This window comes from Solanum dulcamara, chromosome 12, assembly GCF_947179165.1.
Source record: "Solanum dulcamara chromosome 12, daSolDulc1.2, whole genome shotgun sequence".
In the NCBI taxonomy this organism is placed as follows: Eukaryota; Viridiplantae; Streptophyta; class Magnoliopsida; order Solanales; family Solanaceae; genus Solanum; species Solanum dulcamara.
In genome coordinates this window covers 4518053-4537979 of record NC_077248.1, presented here as the reverse complement: position 1 = coordinate 4537979, position 19927 = coordinate 4518053, and the positions used below count along the sequence as shown (strand labels likewise).

The window sequence follows — 19927 nt, the reverse complement described above, 5'->3', positions numbered from 1 at the left end:
CCACCGGTGCTTGCCAGACATCAGAGTGAACCAGATCTAGTATTTCCTTGCTTTTAGCAGAGGAACTGCTAAACTTCAGTCTATTTTGCTTACTGGTAACACAATGCTCACAAAAGGGTAGTGAAACCTTTTTGAGCCCTGGAAGAAGTTTTTGCTCAGCAAGAATCTTCAAACCTCGTTCCGACATATGGCCAAGTTTATGATGCCACATCATCGTTGATTCTTCAAATGAACTTGCTGACGCGGTTGATGCTTCTCCTTTTTGGTGTGTTTCACCTTTAAGCACATATAGATTTGCAGCAAATTTTTCTGCTTTCATCACTACAAGCGCTCCTTTGGATATTCTCATGACTCCACTATGAGTCTTATACGAACATCCATTATCATCTAGTTGTCCTAAAGATAATAGATTCTTCTTCAAGTCTTTTACATGTCGTACCTCCTGGATGGTGCGAACCATGCCATCATACATCTTTATTTTGATGGACCCAATACCAATAACATCCAAAGCATGATCGTTTTCCATGAACACAGACCCTCCTGAGATAGGATTATATTGATGGAACCATTCTCTCCTGGAAGTTATGTGCCATGTTGCTCCTGTGTCCATGATCCAGACATCAGCGAAACGTTTTCTACCTTCATTATTTGATATTGCCTCACTACATAAAATATCGCCATCATCCGAGGTACATGCAACATTCCCTTGAGCATTTGATGGCTCAGGGTTTTCACTGTTCTTCTTGAATTGACAATCTTTCTTGAAGTGCCTTTTCTTGCCACAGTTATAGCACTTGATATTCTTCTTACTTCTTGATTGAGATCTGCCGTGATTGTGACTCCCACTAGGGCCACGTTCCGTTGGTCTTCCTCTCACCATCATCAAAGCTTCAACTTGTTGCGAACTTGCTTGTCTGTCTTTCTTATTTTTGCGCCGATTTTCTTCTTTCAAGACAGCGGTTGCAATTTCATCGAAAACTAGACTGTCTGAATTGTTCGTCAGGTTGATGATGAGTTGATCATACGAGTCAGGCAGACTTTGAAGTAGAAGCTCCGCACGTTCAGTCCCCTCTATTTTGCAACCCATTGTTGTAAGTTGCGAAAACAGAGTATTCAAAGTATTGATGTGTTCAGTAACTGACATGGACTCTGCCATTCGAAGAGTATACAATCTTCTTTTTAAGAAAATTTTATTATGTAAAGACTTGGCCTCATACAACCCCGTAAGAGTATCTCATATTTCCTTCGCCGTCCGCTTTTCCGCCACACTAGACAACACTTGATCAGCTAGTACCAAGTGTAGATCAACAACTGCGTTGTTGTCTATGTCATTCCACTTGCTGTCATCAGCAAAGTCTGCGGGCCTGCCTTCAATTGCAGCTAAGCAATTGTCTTTTCTCAATATCGCTTTTATTTTTATTTTCCACAATGAGAAATTAGTCCCATTGAATTTTTCAACATCAAACTTTGTTGTACTCGACATTGTTATTTGCTTCACACCCTTCTAGATCGTTTCTGAATATTTTTGCGAACAATCGTGACAAACTGTACCGTCACCGAAATTTACTATTCACGTGAATAGTACTATTCACCAAATTTTAATATTCACAAAAAGTTATTATTCACAGATAGTACCTTCGCATAAAATAGACAGAATAACCGAGGGCTCTGATACCACTGTTGGGGGGAGGAAGCACCACAACTAAAGTTTGATATGATGAAAATAAAGAAAATAAATTGGACACGAGAATTTTACGTGGAAACCCCTCTAAATGATAGAAGGGAAAAACCACGGGGTAGAAGGATCTCACTATAAAAATATGGAGTACACAGCTCTCAAATACAAGGAGAAAACAACAATTAACACTTCTCTCTTGTAAAAGGAACAACTACTAAAGAGGACACTCAAGACTAAAATATTTATCTTGGTGTATAACTCTCTTTGTATTCTTACTCTCTCTTTCTAGGATGATCTAAAATGAGGGCAAGAGACCCTCTATTTATAGGAGAATGAAAACGCGTAAAATTATTTTACGCGTTTTCAAAACGCGTATGTTCAATTCAACAAAGGAAGACTGCAACAAAGTCATTAGGGAGGCAGCCTTTTTGACTTTGTTGGCCTCCCTTTTTGACTCTGTTGGCCTCCTTTGTTGACTCTCTTTCAATGTTAGCATTAGTATTCTTCAAGCAAAATCAGAAAATCAAATCAAATTAATAAATCAAATTAAATCGACCATAAAATAAACTTATTAATTATGTTTTGGTGTTGAAATCGGGTAATTTTATTTAATTTGGAGGATTTCATCCAAATGAAGGGTATTTTTGAGAATTTTGGTAATGGGAGAGATATATTTGGCCCTATAGTATAAGTGTTTAATTAGGAATAAACTTGAGTAATAGACCAAAGTAGAGGGATATTTTTTTATCCTTCTCCCTTTAAAATATTACTCGATCATAAATAAATACAAATTTTCTTTTAAATAACAAATAATAAAAGTCTGTTAATTTTGAGAGACATTAAACTAAGACACGAAGATCATTAGAAAGTAAAGATATAAATTTAGGTGGTCTAATCTAAAGCTATTTTCAACTAGTAAGTAGCAATAATGTAATACTAAGGCTTATTATTTGACTAACTCTGAGTCTCTTCATATCTCTATAGATGATCGATTGAACCTTTATTATTCACTTGTTAAGGATTTTGAGGACTAACAATATTAATTATGAAATTTGACATGTGATTTTGGTTGAAATTATTGAGTGATCTCCGAGTGTTTAGTATTAAAAAGGACAGTCCGGTGCACTAAAGCTCCTGGTATGCGCAGGGTTCGGGGAAAGGCTTGACCACATGGATTTATTCTACGCAGCCTTACCTTGCATTTCTGTCAGGGACTCCAAGTCATGTTTAAAATGCACAATCAAATTAATCCACGAGACATAAGTCTCATAGAATAAAACCACACGTAAGTCTCAAAACATCTTAGAAGTACTCGCGAATTGAGAAGAATCCCAAAAAAAAACTTTTAATCTAAGGTTCAGCTTTCTAATTTAAGTTGGGTAGGTGTTAGGGGGGTGGGAGAAAATAAAATTAGTCCCACTTTAATGGATTAGGGTACAAGTTCGTTGTTTAGTTGACATCTCACAAGAATTTCAAAAGAATATTTTCTAATCTTTTTAAAACTACTCCATCATCTCCATCTTTTTGCTTTTTAATTCAAAAGTTGACATCATTAATATTTTCTTTATCTCAATTTGTGTCACATAGTTCGAATTTCGAGAATCAAACAATTTAATTTTGAGTATGAATTCGGGCATGAAATCTTCAATTTTTAAAAAAACTACGTAAAAAAAATATTATAAGTCACAATGATTGATAATTCAAAATATTTAAAATATATATATGAAAAAAATATAATAAAAAATAGACTTATTTAATTCTCAAAATCTAAAAAATATCACATAAATTGAGACGGGGAAGTGACATTTTCATACACTAGCTACTAGGACTATTTTATTAAATAACCACTCTTCTTGCTCCATTACCAAAATATTTACTAAAATAGTCATTAGTATAATAAGTCCACCTTACAAATCCTCCCTATATAAGTTCTACCCCTTCTTGCTCTTCTCACCATAATCAAAGTAAATAGCCACTCAACCCTTCATTTAAATTCTAGACACTTTTCTTCTTATTTTCTTCTTTCAATAGCCAAATGGAGAAAAGTGAATCAACCAAGGTTGATGCTGTGGAAAACAACAAAGAAAGGAAAGGAAAAGCCCCACTTTTGGGAACAGCAGCTCCTGTTGTTGCTGCAGCTACTCATGCAAAAGGAGGTGCCAAAAGAGGAATTGCAATTTTTGACCTCATTTTAAGAATAGCCGCTTTTGCTCCTGCATTAGGTGCTGCTGTGGCTATGGCTACTACGGAAGAAACTCTTCCCTTTTTCACTCAGTTCTTTCAGTTCGAAGCTAGCTATGATGATCTTCCAACTTTCACGTAAGCAAATTAATAGCATGTTTGATCAAACTTTCAAAATCTGTTTGTTTTAAAAGTTGTTTTCGAGAAACGCTTTTGCCAATATCATAACATCAATTTGTTTTTGGCAAAGATTTTGAAAATGCTTCTACGGAAAAACTACTTTTTTTCAATTTTTGCTACTACACAACTCGAACATCTTAAATAAACACTTTTACTTCTCAAAAGTTTAGTCAAACAAGTTATGAACTTCTAATGTTACGTACTTTTTAAAATTATTTATGTACATGATACGTAAACAATTACAGTACATGATACGTACATTATATATATATGATAATTAATTAATTAATTATTTTGTTACATGTTACAGGTTTTTTGTGGTAGGTATGGCAATAGTTGTTGCATACCTTGTCCTCTCTGTACCTTTCTCTATAGTTTGCATTGTACGACCCCATGCAGTTGTACCCAGGCTCCTCCTTATTATATTTGATACGGTACGTAGAATTTCATGCGAGTAGTATCGACCTATATTAGAGTGATTTTAATTTTTTATTGAACATATTAAATTTTTTGCATTAAGTGATTAATATTTCTTAAAATTATTATTATTTTTTTTGACAATTTTGAAGGTGATTATTTCATTGGCAACGGGTGCAGCAGGGTCATCAGCAGCTATAGTGTATTTGGCTCACAATGGAAACCAAAATGCAAATTGGCTAGCAATTTGCCAGCAATTTGGTGATTTTTGCGAAAGGGCCAGTGGCGCCGTGGTGGCCGCCTTTGTCACGGTGGTGATTTTGATCCTCTTGGTGGTTCTCTCTGCTTCCGCTCTTCGAAGACACTAAAAACAAGTTCGTCTTTATGAAGATAAAAAAAAAAGTATTCGCTACTGCTTACAACATCTTCATTCACTCGTCACGTTATTTCAAAAGTGGTTAAAATGATGGAAAGTACTTGTTATTTCATCTTTGTATATTGGGGGAAAAAAATAGTGCTATTGGATTTTATTGTTGATGTTTTTCTTTTGTTATGTTAAGGTGTGGATCTTGTGTTTCTGTCTTTATTAAAAAGAAGGAAATTTGGGAAAGTCTTCTAAATCATAATTGGTTAATTCAGGGAATCTATATTGCAAATTATGCTGTAATTTTCATAGTGAACTTTGTAAATGGTACTTTTCACCCCCTGTATTATCACTTAATTCCAATGTTGATTTCTGTAACTTTCATTAAGGGTAAAAAACTTACTTAAAGTCTTCCCATTTTTTTAGTTCCATATTTGAACTATTATGGATGTGGATTTACTATTGTTGAATCAAAGAAGTCAAAAAAAAAAAAAAATTACGCGTGGGAATGATTATCTTCCTAAACTTTGTTATAAGGATTAAATAGGCGGAATGACCTGAAAGACCCTTATATTTGGCTCTATTTGTCAGTTGGACTCTTACACTTATAATTTTGCCAACTGAACCCTTAAATACTCACTAAAATGCAATATTTTAAACTCCTTTTCTCATTCCATGTATGTGCGTGTAGCACAACTGCTTACACGTGGAATTTCATGTCATTTTATAGAATTTCATGTCATTTTTAATGCCACATAGGAAATTAAATATTAAAAATAAAGAAATAAAATAAAAAATAAGTTTGCACATTCTCAAAATTTTCAATATTATGTGCTTCATATTTGCTCATAATTGAGCACTAAATTTATGTCAAATTGGTCTAATTCTTCCTATTATATTCGAATTTTTTTACACTAAAAATTCACCAACAAAAACTCAACAAATTTTCATCACAATTTTGAATTAATTTCATCATTTCACAAAACTCATTTATTGTTCCTGAAGCTTCTTTAGGAAGCTTTTCAACTTTTCAATATACACCAATACTTTTCATAGTAACTCATACAAGATTCGAAAAATACTCATAAAATTGATGGGAGTGTGGCGGAAGGATTGTGGGAATGTTTGCAACAAAAAAAAATTGAGTTGAAAATTTTCATTTTATTCGAGAAAAACACTACATACAACATTGAAGGTGAATTTTTCAATCTTATCTCACATTTTCACCTTTTATTCCTGTAAATATTTTTATTTTTGACTCTCAAGATTTAAAGATTATCTAAATTTCATTCTTTTACCAACAAAATTCAAAAACCCAAATTTCAAAAGTATGTAAATTGATCAAGATTCATAGAAAAAGAATTTGAATTTCAAAATTAAAGAAACTAAAATGAAGTTTTGAAATAAGAGATTTGGTTGGTTGAGTGAAGGGTGGGAGGCGAGGAAGAAGAAGAACAAGAAGGAGAGGGGTGGGGTGGGAGTGGGGGCTAAAGGAAGAAGAAAGTTGCAAGTGAGGGGGTGGGGCTTAAGGGTTGATTTTTCTCTTTTTAAAAAAAAAAAAAAATTAAAATGATTTTTAATATAAAAAAGATACTCACTCGCTTTAAAACGCGTGCATTTAAATATTTTTCCAACTCGGTAATATTAGTGTCACATAAGTTCGGTCAATGGTCAGAGGGGTTTAAAATATTGTGTTTTAGTAAGTTTAAGAATTCAGTTGGCAAAATCGTGAGTGTAAGGGTTAAACTGACAAATTGAGCCAAATATAAGAGTCTCCAAGGTCATTCTGTCGATTAAATATGCCCTTATATTTTAAAATAATATTTGTCACTTTTGTTAAAGGTATATCAAGGCCATTTGTGTAATAAAATATTTGAGTCACTTTAATAATGAAGAATATATCAAATCTAAAATGCAAACTTGAGTTATATCATGTACTTTTGCCTTTAAAAAAAAGTAAATAGTAAATTTGATCAGCTATTTGGGTAAAGATTTTTTTTCGGAGAATTTTCACATTTAGTCACTCAAAAATATCTTAATTATGCTTCATAACTATAGTTTGCTAATTATAATTCGTAGCTATAGTTATAGCAACGTTTGTATAATTCGCACAACATTTATATACGTTTGCATAATTCGCTATACAATTTGCAGTTTTTGTATAAAATTTGTATATTTTATTATAAAATCCATACACAACTTTGTATAATTCGATATACAATTTGTAGTGTTTGTATAAATCACTCGAATTATATAAAACTCAACTGTATAATCGCACAAATTATACAAAATCCAAATTATAATTACAGCTAGATATTTACCGCAGGCCATAATTAATTCAAATTATAATTATGTTAATTAATTAATTAATATATATTTGCTTATCCGCTTAATTTTTCATCCTTTTCACGGTTTAGGGCAAAAAATCCAAACTCTCAAATAGTACAAAATTCAAGCCCAAAATTGTATTGCTTCAAAGTCCATCTTCTTCCTCACTTTGACATTCAGCTTTCACTCTCTCTACCATCTACACAGCACAGCAATGGCTGCCTTGAGAAAATTATTAGTATCCACAAATACAAGTGTTGTATATTCAACCTCTGCAATTTTTCTTTCTCGCAGAGGCATAGCTTCTAAGCTATTTGTTGGAGGTATCTCTTCTCTTTTTTTTGTTTTTTTTAAGAACATGTATGGACGATTGATTTTTTTATTGTTAAAGAGCTCATTCTTATAATGAACTTGTAATTATTTGATAAAAAAGACGATTTTTGCGGTTTATTTTGCCTCCATAGCGCTGTTGCTTAGGTATTTATGCTTTGCAATTGGGTTTATGAAGGGTTTATGGGTCTGTTATTGAACAACATACTATTCTATTAAAGAAGTGTTGTATGCAGATGAATTGAATTATTTTCATACTCGTATTGTTTTCTTGTCATGGCTTCCTTACTTCTGCTATTTCTTTTTTCCAACCTGCTTTGAAATGTTTTTCCTTGAGTTTGTTTCTATTCGAAACAACCTTTGAACTCCCTAGGCAGGGGTAAGGTCTGGTATACTCTTGTAAAGGGGGAGCCACTTGACTGTAGCCGTAGCGAAAGCAAAATTAAAAAAAAAGCCCTTCCTCGGATTCGAACCGATGATTTTCTTAGCCTATTTCTAAAGGGCGGACCCTACTTGTGGGATTACACGGTGTTTGTTGTTGTCAAAATGCTTGCAAAGAGGTATGCTAGATCCTCTTCAAGAAGGAGGATTTGTTTAGATGGAGAATGATTCTCCTTCCTGACCGGCTAGTTGTTTGTGACAAGAGAGTTCAATCAAAAGAGGAGAAAATAATCAAAAAGTTGGAGCTAACCTTAAATCACCTACTCGAATGACAATCAGCTTTTGTTCCTGGTTTATTTGTGGGCTAGTGTAAAAAAAAAGTGAATTAACAAATAGGCATAATACATAAATATGCTTCAGCCGGCAACTATGACCTCTAACTTTACTAATGCACAAGTAGGCACTTTAACTATCCAAAACTTGAACAAATAGGCACATTCGTCCTACATGGTAATTTTGTGTCCTACGTGGCGTCCTAGGTGTATTGTACCACGTAGGACATGTGTGTCTAATTGTTCAATTTTATACAAATTTAAGTGTCTATTTGTGCACACCTAAAGTTAGAGGGTATACATGTGAAATGAGGCCAAGTTAAAGGGCATATACTTAGTCCATTCCATCTAGGAATGACCAAGAGAGTTATCCCTAGTTATAAAATTGGTTGGATAGTTAGAAGGAGAATTGTTAATTTTTGCTTCCAAGGTTGTGACGTGGTAGTCAATGAAGTGGGTTGAGAATCATTAGGTCTTAGGTTTCAATCCCACCAGAGGTAAAAACACTAGGTGATTTCTTCCCTCCAAGCTTTCATAAATAGAGTTACCCGGTACCTTTATTGGTGGGAGTTAGCAGGTATCCCATGCAGTTAATTGAGGTGCGCGCAAACTGGTCCGGAAATCACAGTTACCAAAACAAAAATAGGATGGATAGTCGGAGGACGCTGTGGAATGGGAACTGGAAGGAAGATTAGGACAAAGATCACACTGCTTTGAGGTTAAAACCACCAGTCTCTTTCTCTTCTTACTGTTTTAGGTCTAGTGGCAGCCTTGAAAAATCTGTCTGATATCTCCAAACACAGTATGAAAGTAATTCAAGAAGCTATACAATGAAATTCAAAAAAATTGTTAAACAGATTCTTATGGTTGGCATCCCTATTCAGATAAGAGTCTGGAAAAGGAACTTATTAGGGCATAGGTAGTACATACTATAAGTAGGCGCTTGGTTGCAAGAAAAGAATCTAACCTTGTTAACTTTAATTTAAATGGCCATTTATTTTTCCATTTCAAAACTCTAGATCTTTTATCTGGTTGGTTTTTACCAGAAATGGGGATTAACATGGGGATAAATGATAGCTTCGGTTAGAAGGCACTGTTCGCTGTATTAGCTCTCACTTCTTAAAATTCCTACTACTATAATTTCCTCTGCTACAATCTGACTTATCTTGTTTTGATCCATCTATTTAGTGTTGGCACTTGGCTAGCTGAGTGCTTACAATGCAGCTATACTTGCAGCCCCCCAAAACAGAACCTCTAATGTAGCTTCTACACATATTATGACATGACAAATAAACAGCACTATCAATGAATCTTCAAAAGCTTTCTATCTGTGTAGAGCAGCTTACTGTATATATTAGTGACTGATTTAGCACAACATATAAATAATCTTTAATTAACTTGATATCCCAAGAAGCTTTTTCCAATTTGTTACTTATTACTCCCTCTGTCGCAATTTATGTCACTCTTTCCTTTTTAGTCAGTCCAAAAAAGAATGACATCTTTTTATATTTGGTTAAATAATTTTTCTTTGAACTTCCCACTTCAACCTTAATGAGGCCACACACGTATCTACGACTTATTTTGAACCATACATTCCAAAAGTCTTCCTTTCATTCATTCTTAAAATGGCAATGATTTGTCTAGCTATGATCGTGTGGCCTTAAACAACTATTATAGAGTTGATCTTGATTAGTTCTGTCACATAGTCAAATGGCTTATTTAGAATATTATGTAAGTTATCAAGATCTTAACTTCAAACTGCAGACAAACACCTTACCAATTGAACAACTCTGCTACACTTGCCATTTAACAGTATTTGATGTACTTTCCACGTGTTTCAAGATTTTATACTTAAATTACTTTCAGGAAACAACACTGGTTTGCTCACTTTACAATGTTGTGTCTCTAATTGTGTTGGAACAGTGTCATAAACAGTTTTTATTCTTGTACTGTGAAACTGGAGATATATCTCATTCCTTTTTCTTTCAGAAATAGCCAATTGACTTTCTAGCAGGGGATTTTTTGGCGTGCTGCTTATTAATCCTCAATTTATTGTGTAACAGATTGAAAAAACAAGTGTATGCTGCCCCTTATATTGTTTTTTACTTTATTTTTATATGACAGAAACAAGTTGTTGCCTAATGGAATACTTATTACCCACTGCTCTGCCATCATCCACTCTAACGAATAAAATAAAAGAAGGATCATAATCCAAAGAAACAAACTTATGAGATATTGCTATTTCAGGCCTCTCATTTTACACCACAGAGAAGGCACTGTCAGAGGCCTTTTCTCAACACGGTCAAGTTATTGAAGGTGCATAAATACACATATGTTGAGCTCTCTTTTAGATATAGTAGGACTTCACGTCTTTAGTTTAACCTTGTTCTATTTGCCAGCTAAAATTGTGACGGATAGAGACTCAGACAGATCCAAAGGCTTTGGATTTGTCACCTATGCATCTGAAGATGAAGCGGAGAAGGCCTTGCAAGAAATGAATGGCAAGGTACGTCCATATTATCGCTGTGTCTGTTTTTGATGTGTATACTATTATGTTCATTATAGTTCAACTCTGTACAACACGAATGGTGCAGCCTCTTAATGGACGAGTTGTCTTTGTGGACTATGCGAAGCCTAAAACTGATAGAGGCGGGATGCCAATAGCCCGAGGCCCCCCTGAACCACCAATAGAACAATGAGAGTTACCAAACAGACCACTCTGACTCTGTGTGCTGCCAGAGTTGCTAGCGTTGCTATTGCGAAATGATTAATCTGGAGAGCGGTGTTACTCTTTTGGCCTGCTACCAAGAATTATACGAATATATTATAAGTCACCACTAGTCAAAAGAAGTTGGTTGTTATTCAAATATGAGTGAAGAAATATGTTGCTGCAATTGTAATGACTGCAAGATTGGCTCAAATATGAAAATTATCTTTCATTAATCTATGTCAAATGTTATACTATCTACTTTTAGAAGAAAATATATGAAAATTTTGCAGTAGTTAATTTGCCACTAATCTACCATCCAATTTATTGTCATACATGATCTACAGGTGAGAATTTTCCAGTAGTTTCCTCCCTTGAAGTTTTTTTTTTCCTGGGGTGAGTGGGTAGTTAGGGTGGGGTGGGGGCATTAACTCATATTATATAATTATAGAAAAAAGAAAAAGAGTAGCCTAATTTTGACTCCAACAAGATTCCATGTGAACTTATGAAGGCTGAAATGTACTGTTCTTTTGCTAAAATAGAAGGTTGAAAGGGCATCTGTTTACTAGTTTCAGTAAGAAAACTGAAATATTTTTCTTTGAACGAAGGGTTTATCGTGAGGTAAGGTTTGCATACACTCTAGTTATGCAGGCAAGGGAAACTTTCATTCTACTTACCAGACTTAAATTCAAAGAAGTGCAAAGAATGAAGTGTCACTAAAACCTAATCGTCACTTTGTTATTTAGTCATATTTTCCTTCCACATTAAACAAAAAAAGCAGACTTCATTTTGAGATTGAATTTCTTGAGAAAATGCTATGCACAATGATAAAGGTGCAGATTTGAGTCATTAGTAATTGCTGCACTCAAAAGGAACAAACTTGGTGATGAAAGGGCATCTTGGTTCATGCACGATCGGGGGAAGGGTTACATCATGTAATGTAGACAGTTTATCCTATCAAATATGAGTGTTACTTGTTGCTTTCACGGTTTGAACTTCTGATCTATAAATAACACGAAGATTATTTTATCTTTGCTCTAGGAGTGTACGTTAATCTGTTAGTAGAGCTGCGTAAACTCTTGAATTAGGTGGTGATCTTTGAACTCTTAAAATGTAACATTTTTCTAGTTGTTCAACACTATTTAATTGTAATAGAGAAATAATGATGTGTTATATTGTTTTCATCAAAGTGAGACAGACATGTCCATAAATAGGAAAATTTGACCTTTTTTGGAACAAATTTAAAAAGAAAGTACCATTACACATAGTTACTACCTTCTTGCCTTTGGTTCTCCTCGAAAAAATGATAAAATTATCTTAGTGTGATTTATAGGTCATGGATTTGAGTTATACAAACAATTATTCATACTTGCATCAAGATAGATTGTTTATATCTCACCTTTGAAATGCAGTCTAAGGGTGGACATGGTACGGTATGATATGGTATTTGAAACTTCGATACAGTAATTTTGATATTCGGTTCTTAAAACTATTATATCATTATCATACTAATTTAATTTGGTATGGTGCGATATTTTGAAGTTTAATTTTGATATTTTGCGGTATGGTAAATCGGTAATCATAGTTTGTTTAACTTTAATATATACTCGTATAATAGAGTATTAAGACTTTGACAATTCAAAAAAAGATTTCAATTGTATCATACTAACACATTACACATGTAGAAATATATATATATTCAAAAAGCAGAACCTATCGGTGGCTTCCTAAAGTTGGCACCAATTTTCACATAGACATCTCAACTAGGCTTTATTCATTTTAGACACCTCAAGTAAGGTTTCGATGTGTCATTTTGAGACATTGTGCTGACTTGGCACATTGCGTGTGTTGCACCCATTTTGAGCGCCTGAAGAGCGTTTTTTTTTTTAATTTTTTTTCTTGTTCGTCTTTTTCTCCATTTTCTAGGTACCATTTTTCATCCATGGTGAAATAGATTTAATGATGCCAAATATAAAGTGAATTCGAATGTCATGGAATTTCCTCAAGCTTAAACACCTTTTTTTGTTTTGTTGCCTTCTTCCTCCTCGAAATAATTTGAAAAACATCGACAAAGATTTTAAAAATTCTCCAAATCATTTTAAAGTCATCTTCATATAATCAATTTTTTTAGTAGATTTAGTAACTATAAATCCACAAATCATTCTTCATTTATTTTGATTCCTTTGCACATACGAGAATTGATTTTTTTTCTTTCATTGTTTATTAATAACTAATTTTTAGAAGTAAAGAAAAAAAAATTGTGCTTTTATAAAATAACAAAATAGTTAAATTCTTTTTAAAGTGTTTCTGAAGATGATATGGATAGGATTGGAGTGGGTGGGGTGGAGATAAAGATCTGGTTGGGTGGGGGAGGGGTTGGGATTGGGGTGGATGGGGTTGGAGAAGGCGATAGGAGAGGTGGGTGGGGTTGGAGAGACAATTGGGAGGGTGGGGAGGGGTTAATAGAAGTTATTAATTTTTTAATTATTATTTTGATTTAAAAATGTCACATGTCATCAAGTTAATGACCATTTTTTCCACTCAAAAGTCATTAATTGATAATTATTTTTGATGTACATATATATATGCCACATGTCTTCGTTTAATTCACTACTTTGACACATCATCGATGAGTGCATTACATACATTTTATATATTTGGGTGATTGTCAAAAAAGTGTCAAAATGACACATCAAAACTTTACTAGAGGTGTCTAAAATGAACAAAGCCTAGTTGGAGTGTCTAAGTGAAAGTTGGTGTCAACTTTAAGGGGTCATCAATGGTTTCGCCTATTCAAAAGAAAGTACAAACAACTCATTTTCTTAATCAACTACATTTAATATACATTTCATCAAAATAGAGTAGTCAAAGTTTCAACTTTTAAACATATAGTTTATATTAATATGAGGTTGCATATTTGTTAGTATTTTAATAATATATTTATATTATATATTTAAACAAGATAAGACTGCGTACAATAGATATTTGTGGTCAGGCCTTTCTCCGGACCCCGTGCATAGCGGGAACTTTAGTGCACCGGACTGTCCCTTTAATAATATATTTATATAACTTATACTTCAGTATGGTATTCAGTATTTTGATATATTAATTCTAAATACTAAATACCGTACCGAATACCAAAAAAAATTAAAAAATATACCATATATCATACCAAATATCATAATATCAAAATCACGATATCAAAAATTTCAATATAATATATACCATACCATGTCCATCCTTAATGCGGTCCTTCCTCAAATCCTGTTTAACGAGATATTGTGTAGCAAACTGCTCTCTTTTTTCTAATCTCATTATAAATATATACTCTTAAATGATACTCCTAATTTACAAGTATTTTTGTTCCTTCTATCCTTTTGTAAATTGCATAAAATAGATTTTTTATTTTTATTTTCTCTCCATTTTTATCTACGCAAACAAAATAGAAAACACCAAAAAGCCACAAAAATTGATATCCCAAATGCAACACAAAAACTATCTAATGCGCCTTCTCTCCTCAACTTCTTCTCTCTTCTTTCCCTTCTCAATTCCAAAAAATCTTTATACCTCTTCCTCCCTATTTCACCTCTGTTAGCTCCATTTCCCCTTTTACCCTCCAACGCGTTTTGTATAATTACCAAACTCTCCCTCCCATTCAAATGGGCTCCATCCATATCCTCCACTTCCAAACTCACTTCCCTTACCTGCATTTCTCCAGCCTCAGATCCACTGCACGTGACCACTATCTCGCACTGCACGTGACCTCTCTTTTCATCAGCGGTCAGGATTGAAGTAAAACGCACCTGCACTTCACCGGTTAACCAGTGCCGTTGTACGGAAACAGACTTGAAAGAAGAGAGGTTTATCGATCGCCGTCCGGTCGGATCAATCAAAATCCAACTCAACGTCATGTGTTTAATCAGATTCGTACACGTGTCGTCGTCGTTCGGGTGTTTGATCGGCGTTGAAATCACCTCCTTTGGATCTATCATGTCGATTCTGAACGGCGAGCATTGAAACCAATTCGACGTCGTTTCAGTCTCTTGAACACTACTGAAGATCACCTTGTTGGTGTAGTGTATATCGACGGCCGATATTAATTCCGGCGGTGAAGATGAACGGTTTGCAATTGAATTTGTGTGTTGAATCCACTGTTTTTGATTCCGATCAAAAATACGTACTGAGAAAAAGTTCAAAAGGATTATATATATTATAGATCTCAAATTCACTGGCTCTAAATCGTGAATTTGCTTATTTTCGGGAAGTAGGAGAGAGAAGGACTGAGAGAAGAAAGTACGGTGACCGCCGTCGGGGAAGGTGGAGATGACTTGGCGGACACGAGGAGTGGCGGTGGACGGCCAAGTGGAGTGGCATACACGTGACCATAAGTGGTTTTCGGAGGAAAGGTGGTGTAGCGTGGTGGAGGAACAGCTGGTGGAGGCTAGAGTTGGTCCATCGAGGCGAGTAAGGATATGAGCTTCTATGATATCTAGGTGCAAATCGGAAAAACCGGCGTTCTCCGCCGTGACGGAGGCGGCGATGATGGTGATTGGTGGACTATGGAGGGAGGAAGTCATTTGAGAAGTGTGAAATTTTGGTTTGTTGGGAGGTTGAACTTTGAAGTTGTGTTGCATTTATAGGTGCCTGCAAATGGAAATGGAAATGGAAAGTGAAATTTTTGGGGAAATGCCCTTTGTATTTTCAATAATTACGTAAATTTAGTTAGTCGCTGCCACTGCGTGGACTCGTGAATATATGAATTTTAATCTTAATATATGATGGTTTCTCTATTTTTAATTATTATTTCACTATTTTTAATGTATCACATAATCTGTTGTTAATGAAGTAAATTAGTTACGAATTTTAAATTCTACATCTAGTCAAACATACTTACATAAACTAAAATATTAATAATAATAACATATTCAATAATTCAACAAGTGAAATTTAAAAAAAAAATTATATATATTGTGAAGACAAATATATTATTTCTGATAGAACTTTGGATCAAATAAAACATAACAAAATTATATATCAAATTTTCATTAATTAAGTTGACTCTTATATAAAAATTAAAGTAAAAAATCAAGTTGGAGGTAGCTTGGAAGCCAATTGAAGGGGAATTACGTACATGATCTTGGTAAAATAATTATAAAAGTACATGTAGGAGGCCACAATATTATTGTTAATTGCCGGTGTTTTAACGCTAGCCTTGTATTTACTTTCTTAATTTTATTCTCAAAAACCTATTTGAATGAACATATATAAATCTTATAGTACGTAATACTCTCTCTTGACTTAATTTATTTGATCTACTTTTCATTACAATTCATTTTAAAAGAATTTAACTTTTCACATGACATATTTAAAATCATAAGATTAAAAAATATTTTGATATAATTGACATAGTTTTAATTTAGATTTAAAAGTATTTTTTACTTTTTTTAAATATTGTATCGAGTTAAAATAGATCAAACACATTTTAATGAAGGAATTGTACTAGTAGTATATTGACAACCAAAAAGTCTATATCACTATTCATCATGCAGATTTTGGTATAGTTCAAATATTGATCGTGAATTTAGGCATGAAAATTTTAAATTTCATGAAACAAAACTTATATATATGAAAATTGCGTAAAAAGTATTTTTATGTCAAAATAATTCATAATTCAAAATATTTAAAAGATATACAAAAATTACAATAAAAAAAGGCTCGTTTGGATTTCGAAATCAAAAAAATACCACATAAATTAAGACGGAGAAACTGGGGAGTAATGTGTTACTATAAGAATTAGCTCTTTATTATCAAAGATTGAGGGATTTGTATGTCTTAAATCAGTACATGTTGGATTTGTATATCTTAGCGAAGTTTGAACCTGCATCAAGAAAACTAATTTTAATATTTAAATAGAGAAGTGTTATAAAAGAAATTAACTTAGCAACGTAATAAGAGAAAGAAACAGTAAAAGAAGGATTAATAGAAAGAGAAAGAATTTGCTATATTTTTTTTGTATCTTTATGTATTCATTTCAATTGCAAAATTAGGCAATTTATAAAAAAGAAAAAGGAAAAAGTATGAAGACAATAGGGAGTGGAAAAAAAAGGGAAAAAATAAGTGGGATGAAAATTAATGGAACATTCACTTCTTCCTAATAAGAAGCATAAAAGACGAGTTTATCATCTTCGAGTTGCATTGATCCTAAAAAATTAGATATAGATAAATTTCTCGATCATAAAATAAAGTATAAGAAAGATGGTCAAAGTAGAAGTCCTTTTCGACGTGCACCATACTGTAAAAAATATAATTATGTTTCTTAGTGGTTTGACTGTTTATTAGGTATTTTTGTGATAATTTAAGTTAATGGGCATTGAACCCTGTTGGTTCATGCATTTGATTGTGACTTCACATGATATTTCAACTTGGCAAATTGTTAGAATAAATAAAGGTATTATGAATTCTTTACTTATAAGGTCAGTGGATATTTGTTACTGTGTTAGTATCATGTGTTCAAAATAGTAATCTCAAAAATATAAAAATGTTAATTTAATTTTTCGAGCCTACGGATATTATTATGTGTTTTTAGGTATCTGAGGTATTGTATTATTTTTTCTCAAGATAAAATAGATATATATACTTGTTATTAGAATGATGGTATACTTTTTTTTTCATACATATACTTTTTTCTTTTGACGGGTGCCTTCTCTCCAATAATTGCTTCAATCAATGTTAAGTCTGACTACGCCTGCAACTAACTACTTATTGAAAGACCGAACAGAAAATGATTATCAACTATATAGGATTGAAAAAACCAGTCAATCTACTCTCTTGGTCTTTCCCCTGTAACTTGAGAAATTTGAATTTCATTTTGCAGTTGCCCCATTTCGACAGCAATTGCAGAAAGCCTGTTTGCAGTATCCATAGCCATACGTGCTAGTACTCAATTTCTTCTTCTTCTTTTTTGCCTTTTTACTAAACTTAAACATCAATAACTTCGGCAAACTTGAGGACATGAGTAACAAATCACACAAAGACAAATAGCAATAGATATACATCTTGTTTGTAAGAAAGTAAGCAGAAATTTTATTCTAAAAACTGAGACTAGTCCTCTAAATTTATAGCCAATAAAATATAATATGAATTACATGTAGTATTGTACCTTAACAAAAGAGTTACAATCTATTCAATATTTTAAAAAAAAAATATTTCATGAATTAATTTATAGTTGTCTATAAAATGTTGTTTAGTCATGAAGCAATTTTCTCAAATAATAACTTATTTATTTATTGTCAAAGGGTACCCTCCGAGGGAATCTATAGATCAATAATGAAAGGAAGAGCAAGTTACGTAAAAAATAATTCAGACAATTTTTACTCGTTCAAATTCAGTCTAACTCGTTCATTTGTCATCTTTATTCCTGAGCTTGAAAGTAGTTTAGAGATATATTGAGAAATACAAAATCAGTGAAATGATGGGGACTATCAATCTTAGGAATTAAAATAAGGTTTGTATGGTTAAAGGATCTGGGGAGATCCTATCAAACAAAAAAGTCCAAAACCAAATTATAAAAAGATCCAAAGCAATAATGTGATCAATTCATGCATTTTTGTTCGTATCTATGGCTATTTTGAATAAATACATTTATCTAAATAGTTGGTGAATTAATTTACAAATCTAACCTATAATTTGCCAGAAAAGCCAACAAGAAAAGCAGCACTTTAAATAATGAGAATGTTTTAGAGAAGATCCACAAACTACTTGGCAAAAACAAACTCTAATGCAAAATTACAGTTGGTCGAATTTAGTATAGATGGTACATAAACGATAGTCGAAGTCGGCAATCTCTTTCAAAATCTCCTCAACTGGAATCAAGTTGGCCCTTGCGAACAACTTGATGCACTAAAAATAACATACTTTGTCTCATGTTGCTGCAATTTTTTAAGTTTTAGTACCAAAGATATGTCATTGCTGAATAATTACTCCTTAATTTAATTCTTCACTAGATTAAGATAGGAGAAAGGGGGACCAAAACGAAGACTGACATAGTTACATTATCTTTTGTACTTTTTTTTGTTCTTTATCTTATTAGTATCGGGAGATTTGATTTTGTAGCCTTTTATAAATTTATTTTAGTTTTATATTATTTTTTTTTATAAAAAATCTCCATTTTTACATATAAAAAATCTGAAAAAATCATATATTTTTTTATTCAATTTATAAATGACAATAAGAGATCATTTTTTCCTTAGTATCTATATATCTTGCTTAAAATTTTAAAAGGAATTATTGAATGTTTTATGTCTTCTCGAATTGGGGCGTTTATATGCTTGCAATAGCAATAAGTTTAAAGCAGTCTAAGGGTACTATAAAATTATAATTATATACTACTAGAAAATAAGGAATTAGCGACGGATGAATTTTATAGTTAAATAAAAATTTCATGCTAATTACATTTAACTAAGAATTTTAAGAAAATTCAATTAGCTAGGAGCCTTTTAGCGATGAATTGGATAAAAATTATCAATAAATTTCATAGCTAATTCCATATTTTCTAGTAATAATTATGTTCAGCAGGATTTTGTTCATAAATATATTGTGAACCTCACCTATAAACTAGACGCTACGTGAATATTTAGGAAAGGGATGATTATGCAACAGCACAACTTACTACACTATATTATATCTACGTAGTCAAGTTTTTAAGTTTCTAGTCTCATAATCCACTAAATTCTTAGGTGTTCAAAAATCCAGTATACAGCATTTTGCAAAACTCAAATTCTTTTATAATGATGTTTAAAAAACTCGATACACAATATTATACCTGGTATACATACATTATACATAAAATTATAAGAGGTATTTAAACACCTATATATACTATTATACAAAAATTGGCTTCATCTTTTTCTTTGTGCCTTTTATGAAATTTAACTCAAGTCTACTCCAAATCACTTCAAAGGTAAGTTTTAAACTCCTTTTGGAATCAGTTGGAACAACACCCAATTCAAATAACTAACTCAAAAATCTCA

At 32.8% G+C, this 19927-nt stretch overlaps 3 protein-coding genes across 3 annotated transcripts; 2 read left to right on the top strand and 1 right to left on the bottom strand.

Moving 5' to 3' along the window:
* Positions 1 to 3646: 3646 nt before the first annotated feature.
* Positions 3647 to 5192, top strand: LOC129877365 (casparian strip membrane protein 1). Its single transcript, XM_055952863.1, has 3 exons — positions 3647 to 3997; positions 4350 to 4473; positions 4609 to 5192. The coding sequence occupies exons 1-3, from the start codon at positions 3714 to 3716 to the stop codon at positions 4822 to 4824; spliced, it is 624 nt and encodes a 207-aa protein (XP_055808838.1). The 5' UTR covers positions 3647 to 3713; the 3' UTR covers positions 4825 to 5192.
* Positions 5193 to 7258: 2066 nt separating this feature from the next.
* LOC129877802 (small RNA-binding protein 11, chloroplastic) lies at positions 7259 to 11198 on the top strand. The gene is made up of 4 exons (XM_055953336.1): positions 7259 to 7471; positions 10439 to 10507; positions 10591 to 10697; positions 10786 to 11198. The coding sequence occupies exons 1-4, from the start codon at positions 7363 to 7365 to the stop codon at positions 10888 to 10890; spliced, it is 390 nt and encodes a 129-aa protein (XP_055809311.1). The 5' UTR covers positions 7259 to 7362; the 3' UTR covers positions 10891 to 11198.
* Positions 11199 to 14124: 2926 nt separating this feature from the next.
* LOC129876605 (probable F-box protein At2g36090) lies at positions 14125 to 15593 on the bottom strand. The gene has a single exon (XM_055952081.1). The coding sequence runs from the start codon at positions 15530 to 15532 to the stop codon at positions 14324 to 14326; it is 1209 nt and encodes a 402-aa protein (XP_055808056.1). The 5' UTR covers positions 15533 to 15593; the 3' UTR covers positions 14125 to 14323.
* Between the last annotated feature and the right edge of the window lie 4334 nt (positions 15594 to 19927).

Excerpts from the sequence above, each read along its gene's own strand:
- LOC129877365 (XM_055952863.1), top strand. The coding sequence starts at position 3,714 with ATGGAGAAAAGTGAATCAACCAAGGTTGATGCTGTGGAAAACAACAAA. Across the intron at positions 3,998-4,349 it reads GATGATCTTCCAACTTTCAC|GTTTTTTGTGGTAGGTATGG; the intron begins GTAAGCAAATTA and ends TACATGTTACAG. Across the intron at positions 4,474-4,608 it reads TCCTTATTATATTTGATACG|GTGATTATTTCATTGGCAAC; the intron begins GTACGTAGAATT and ends ACAATTTTGAAG.
- LOC129877802 (XM_055953336.1), top strand. The coding sequence starts at position 7,363 with ATGGCTGCCTTGAGAAAATTATTAGTATCCACAAATACAAGTGTTGTA. Across the intron at positions 7,472-10,438 it reads TTCTAAGCTATTTGTTGGAG|GCCTCTCATTTTACACCACA; the intron begins GTATCTCTTCTC and ends TTGCTATTTCAG. Across the intron at positions 10,698-10,785 it reads TGCAAGAAATGAATGGCAAG|CCTCTTAATGGACGAGTTGT; the intron begins GTACGTCCATAT and ends CGAATGGTGCAG.
- LOC129876605 (XM_055952081.1), bottom strand. The coding sequence starts at position 15,532 with ATGCAACACAACTTCAAAGTTCAACCTCCCAACAAACCAAAATTTCAC.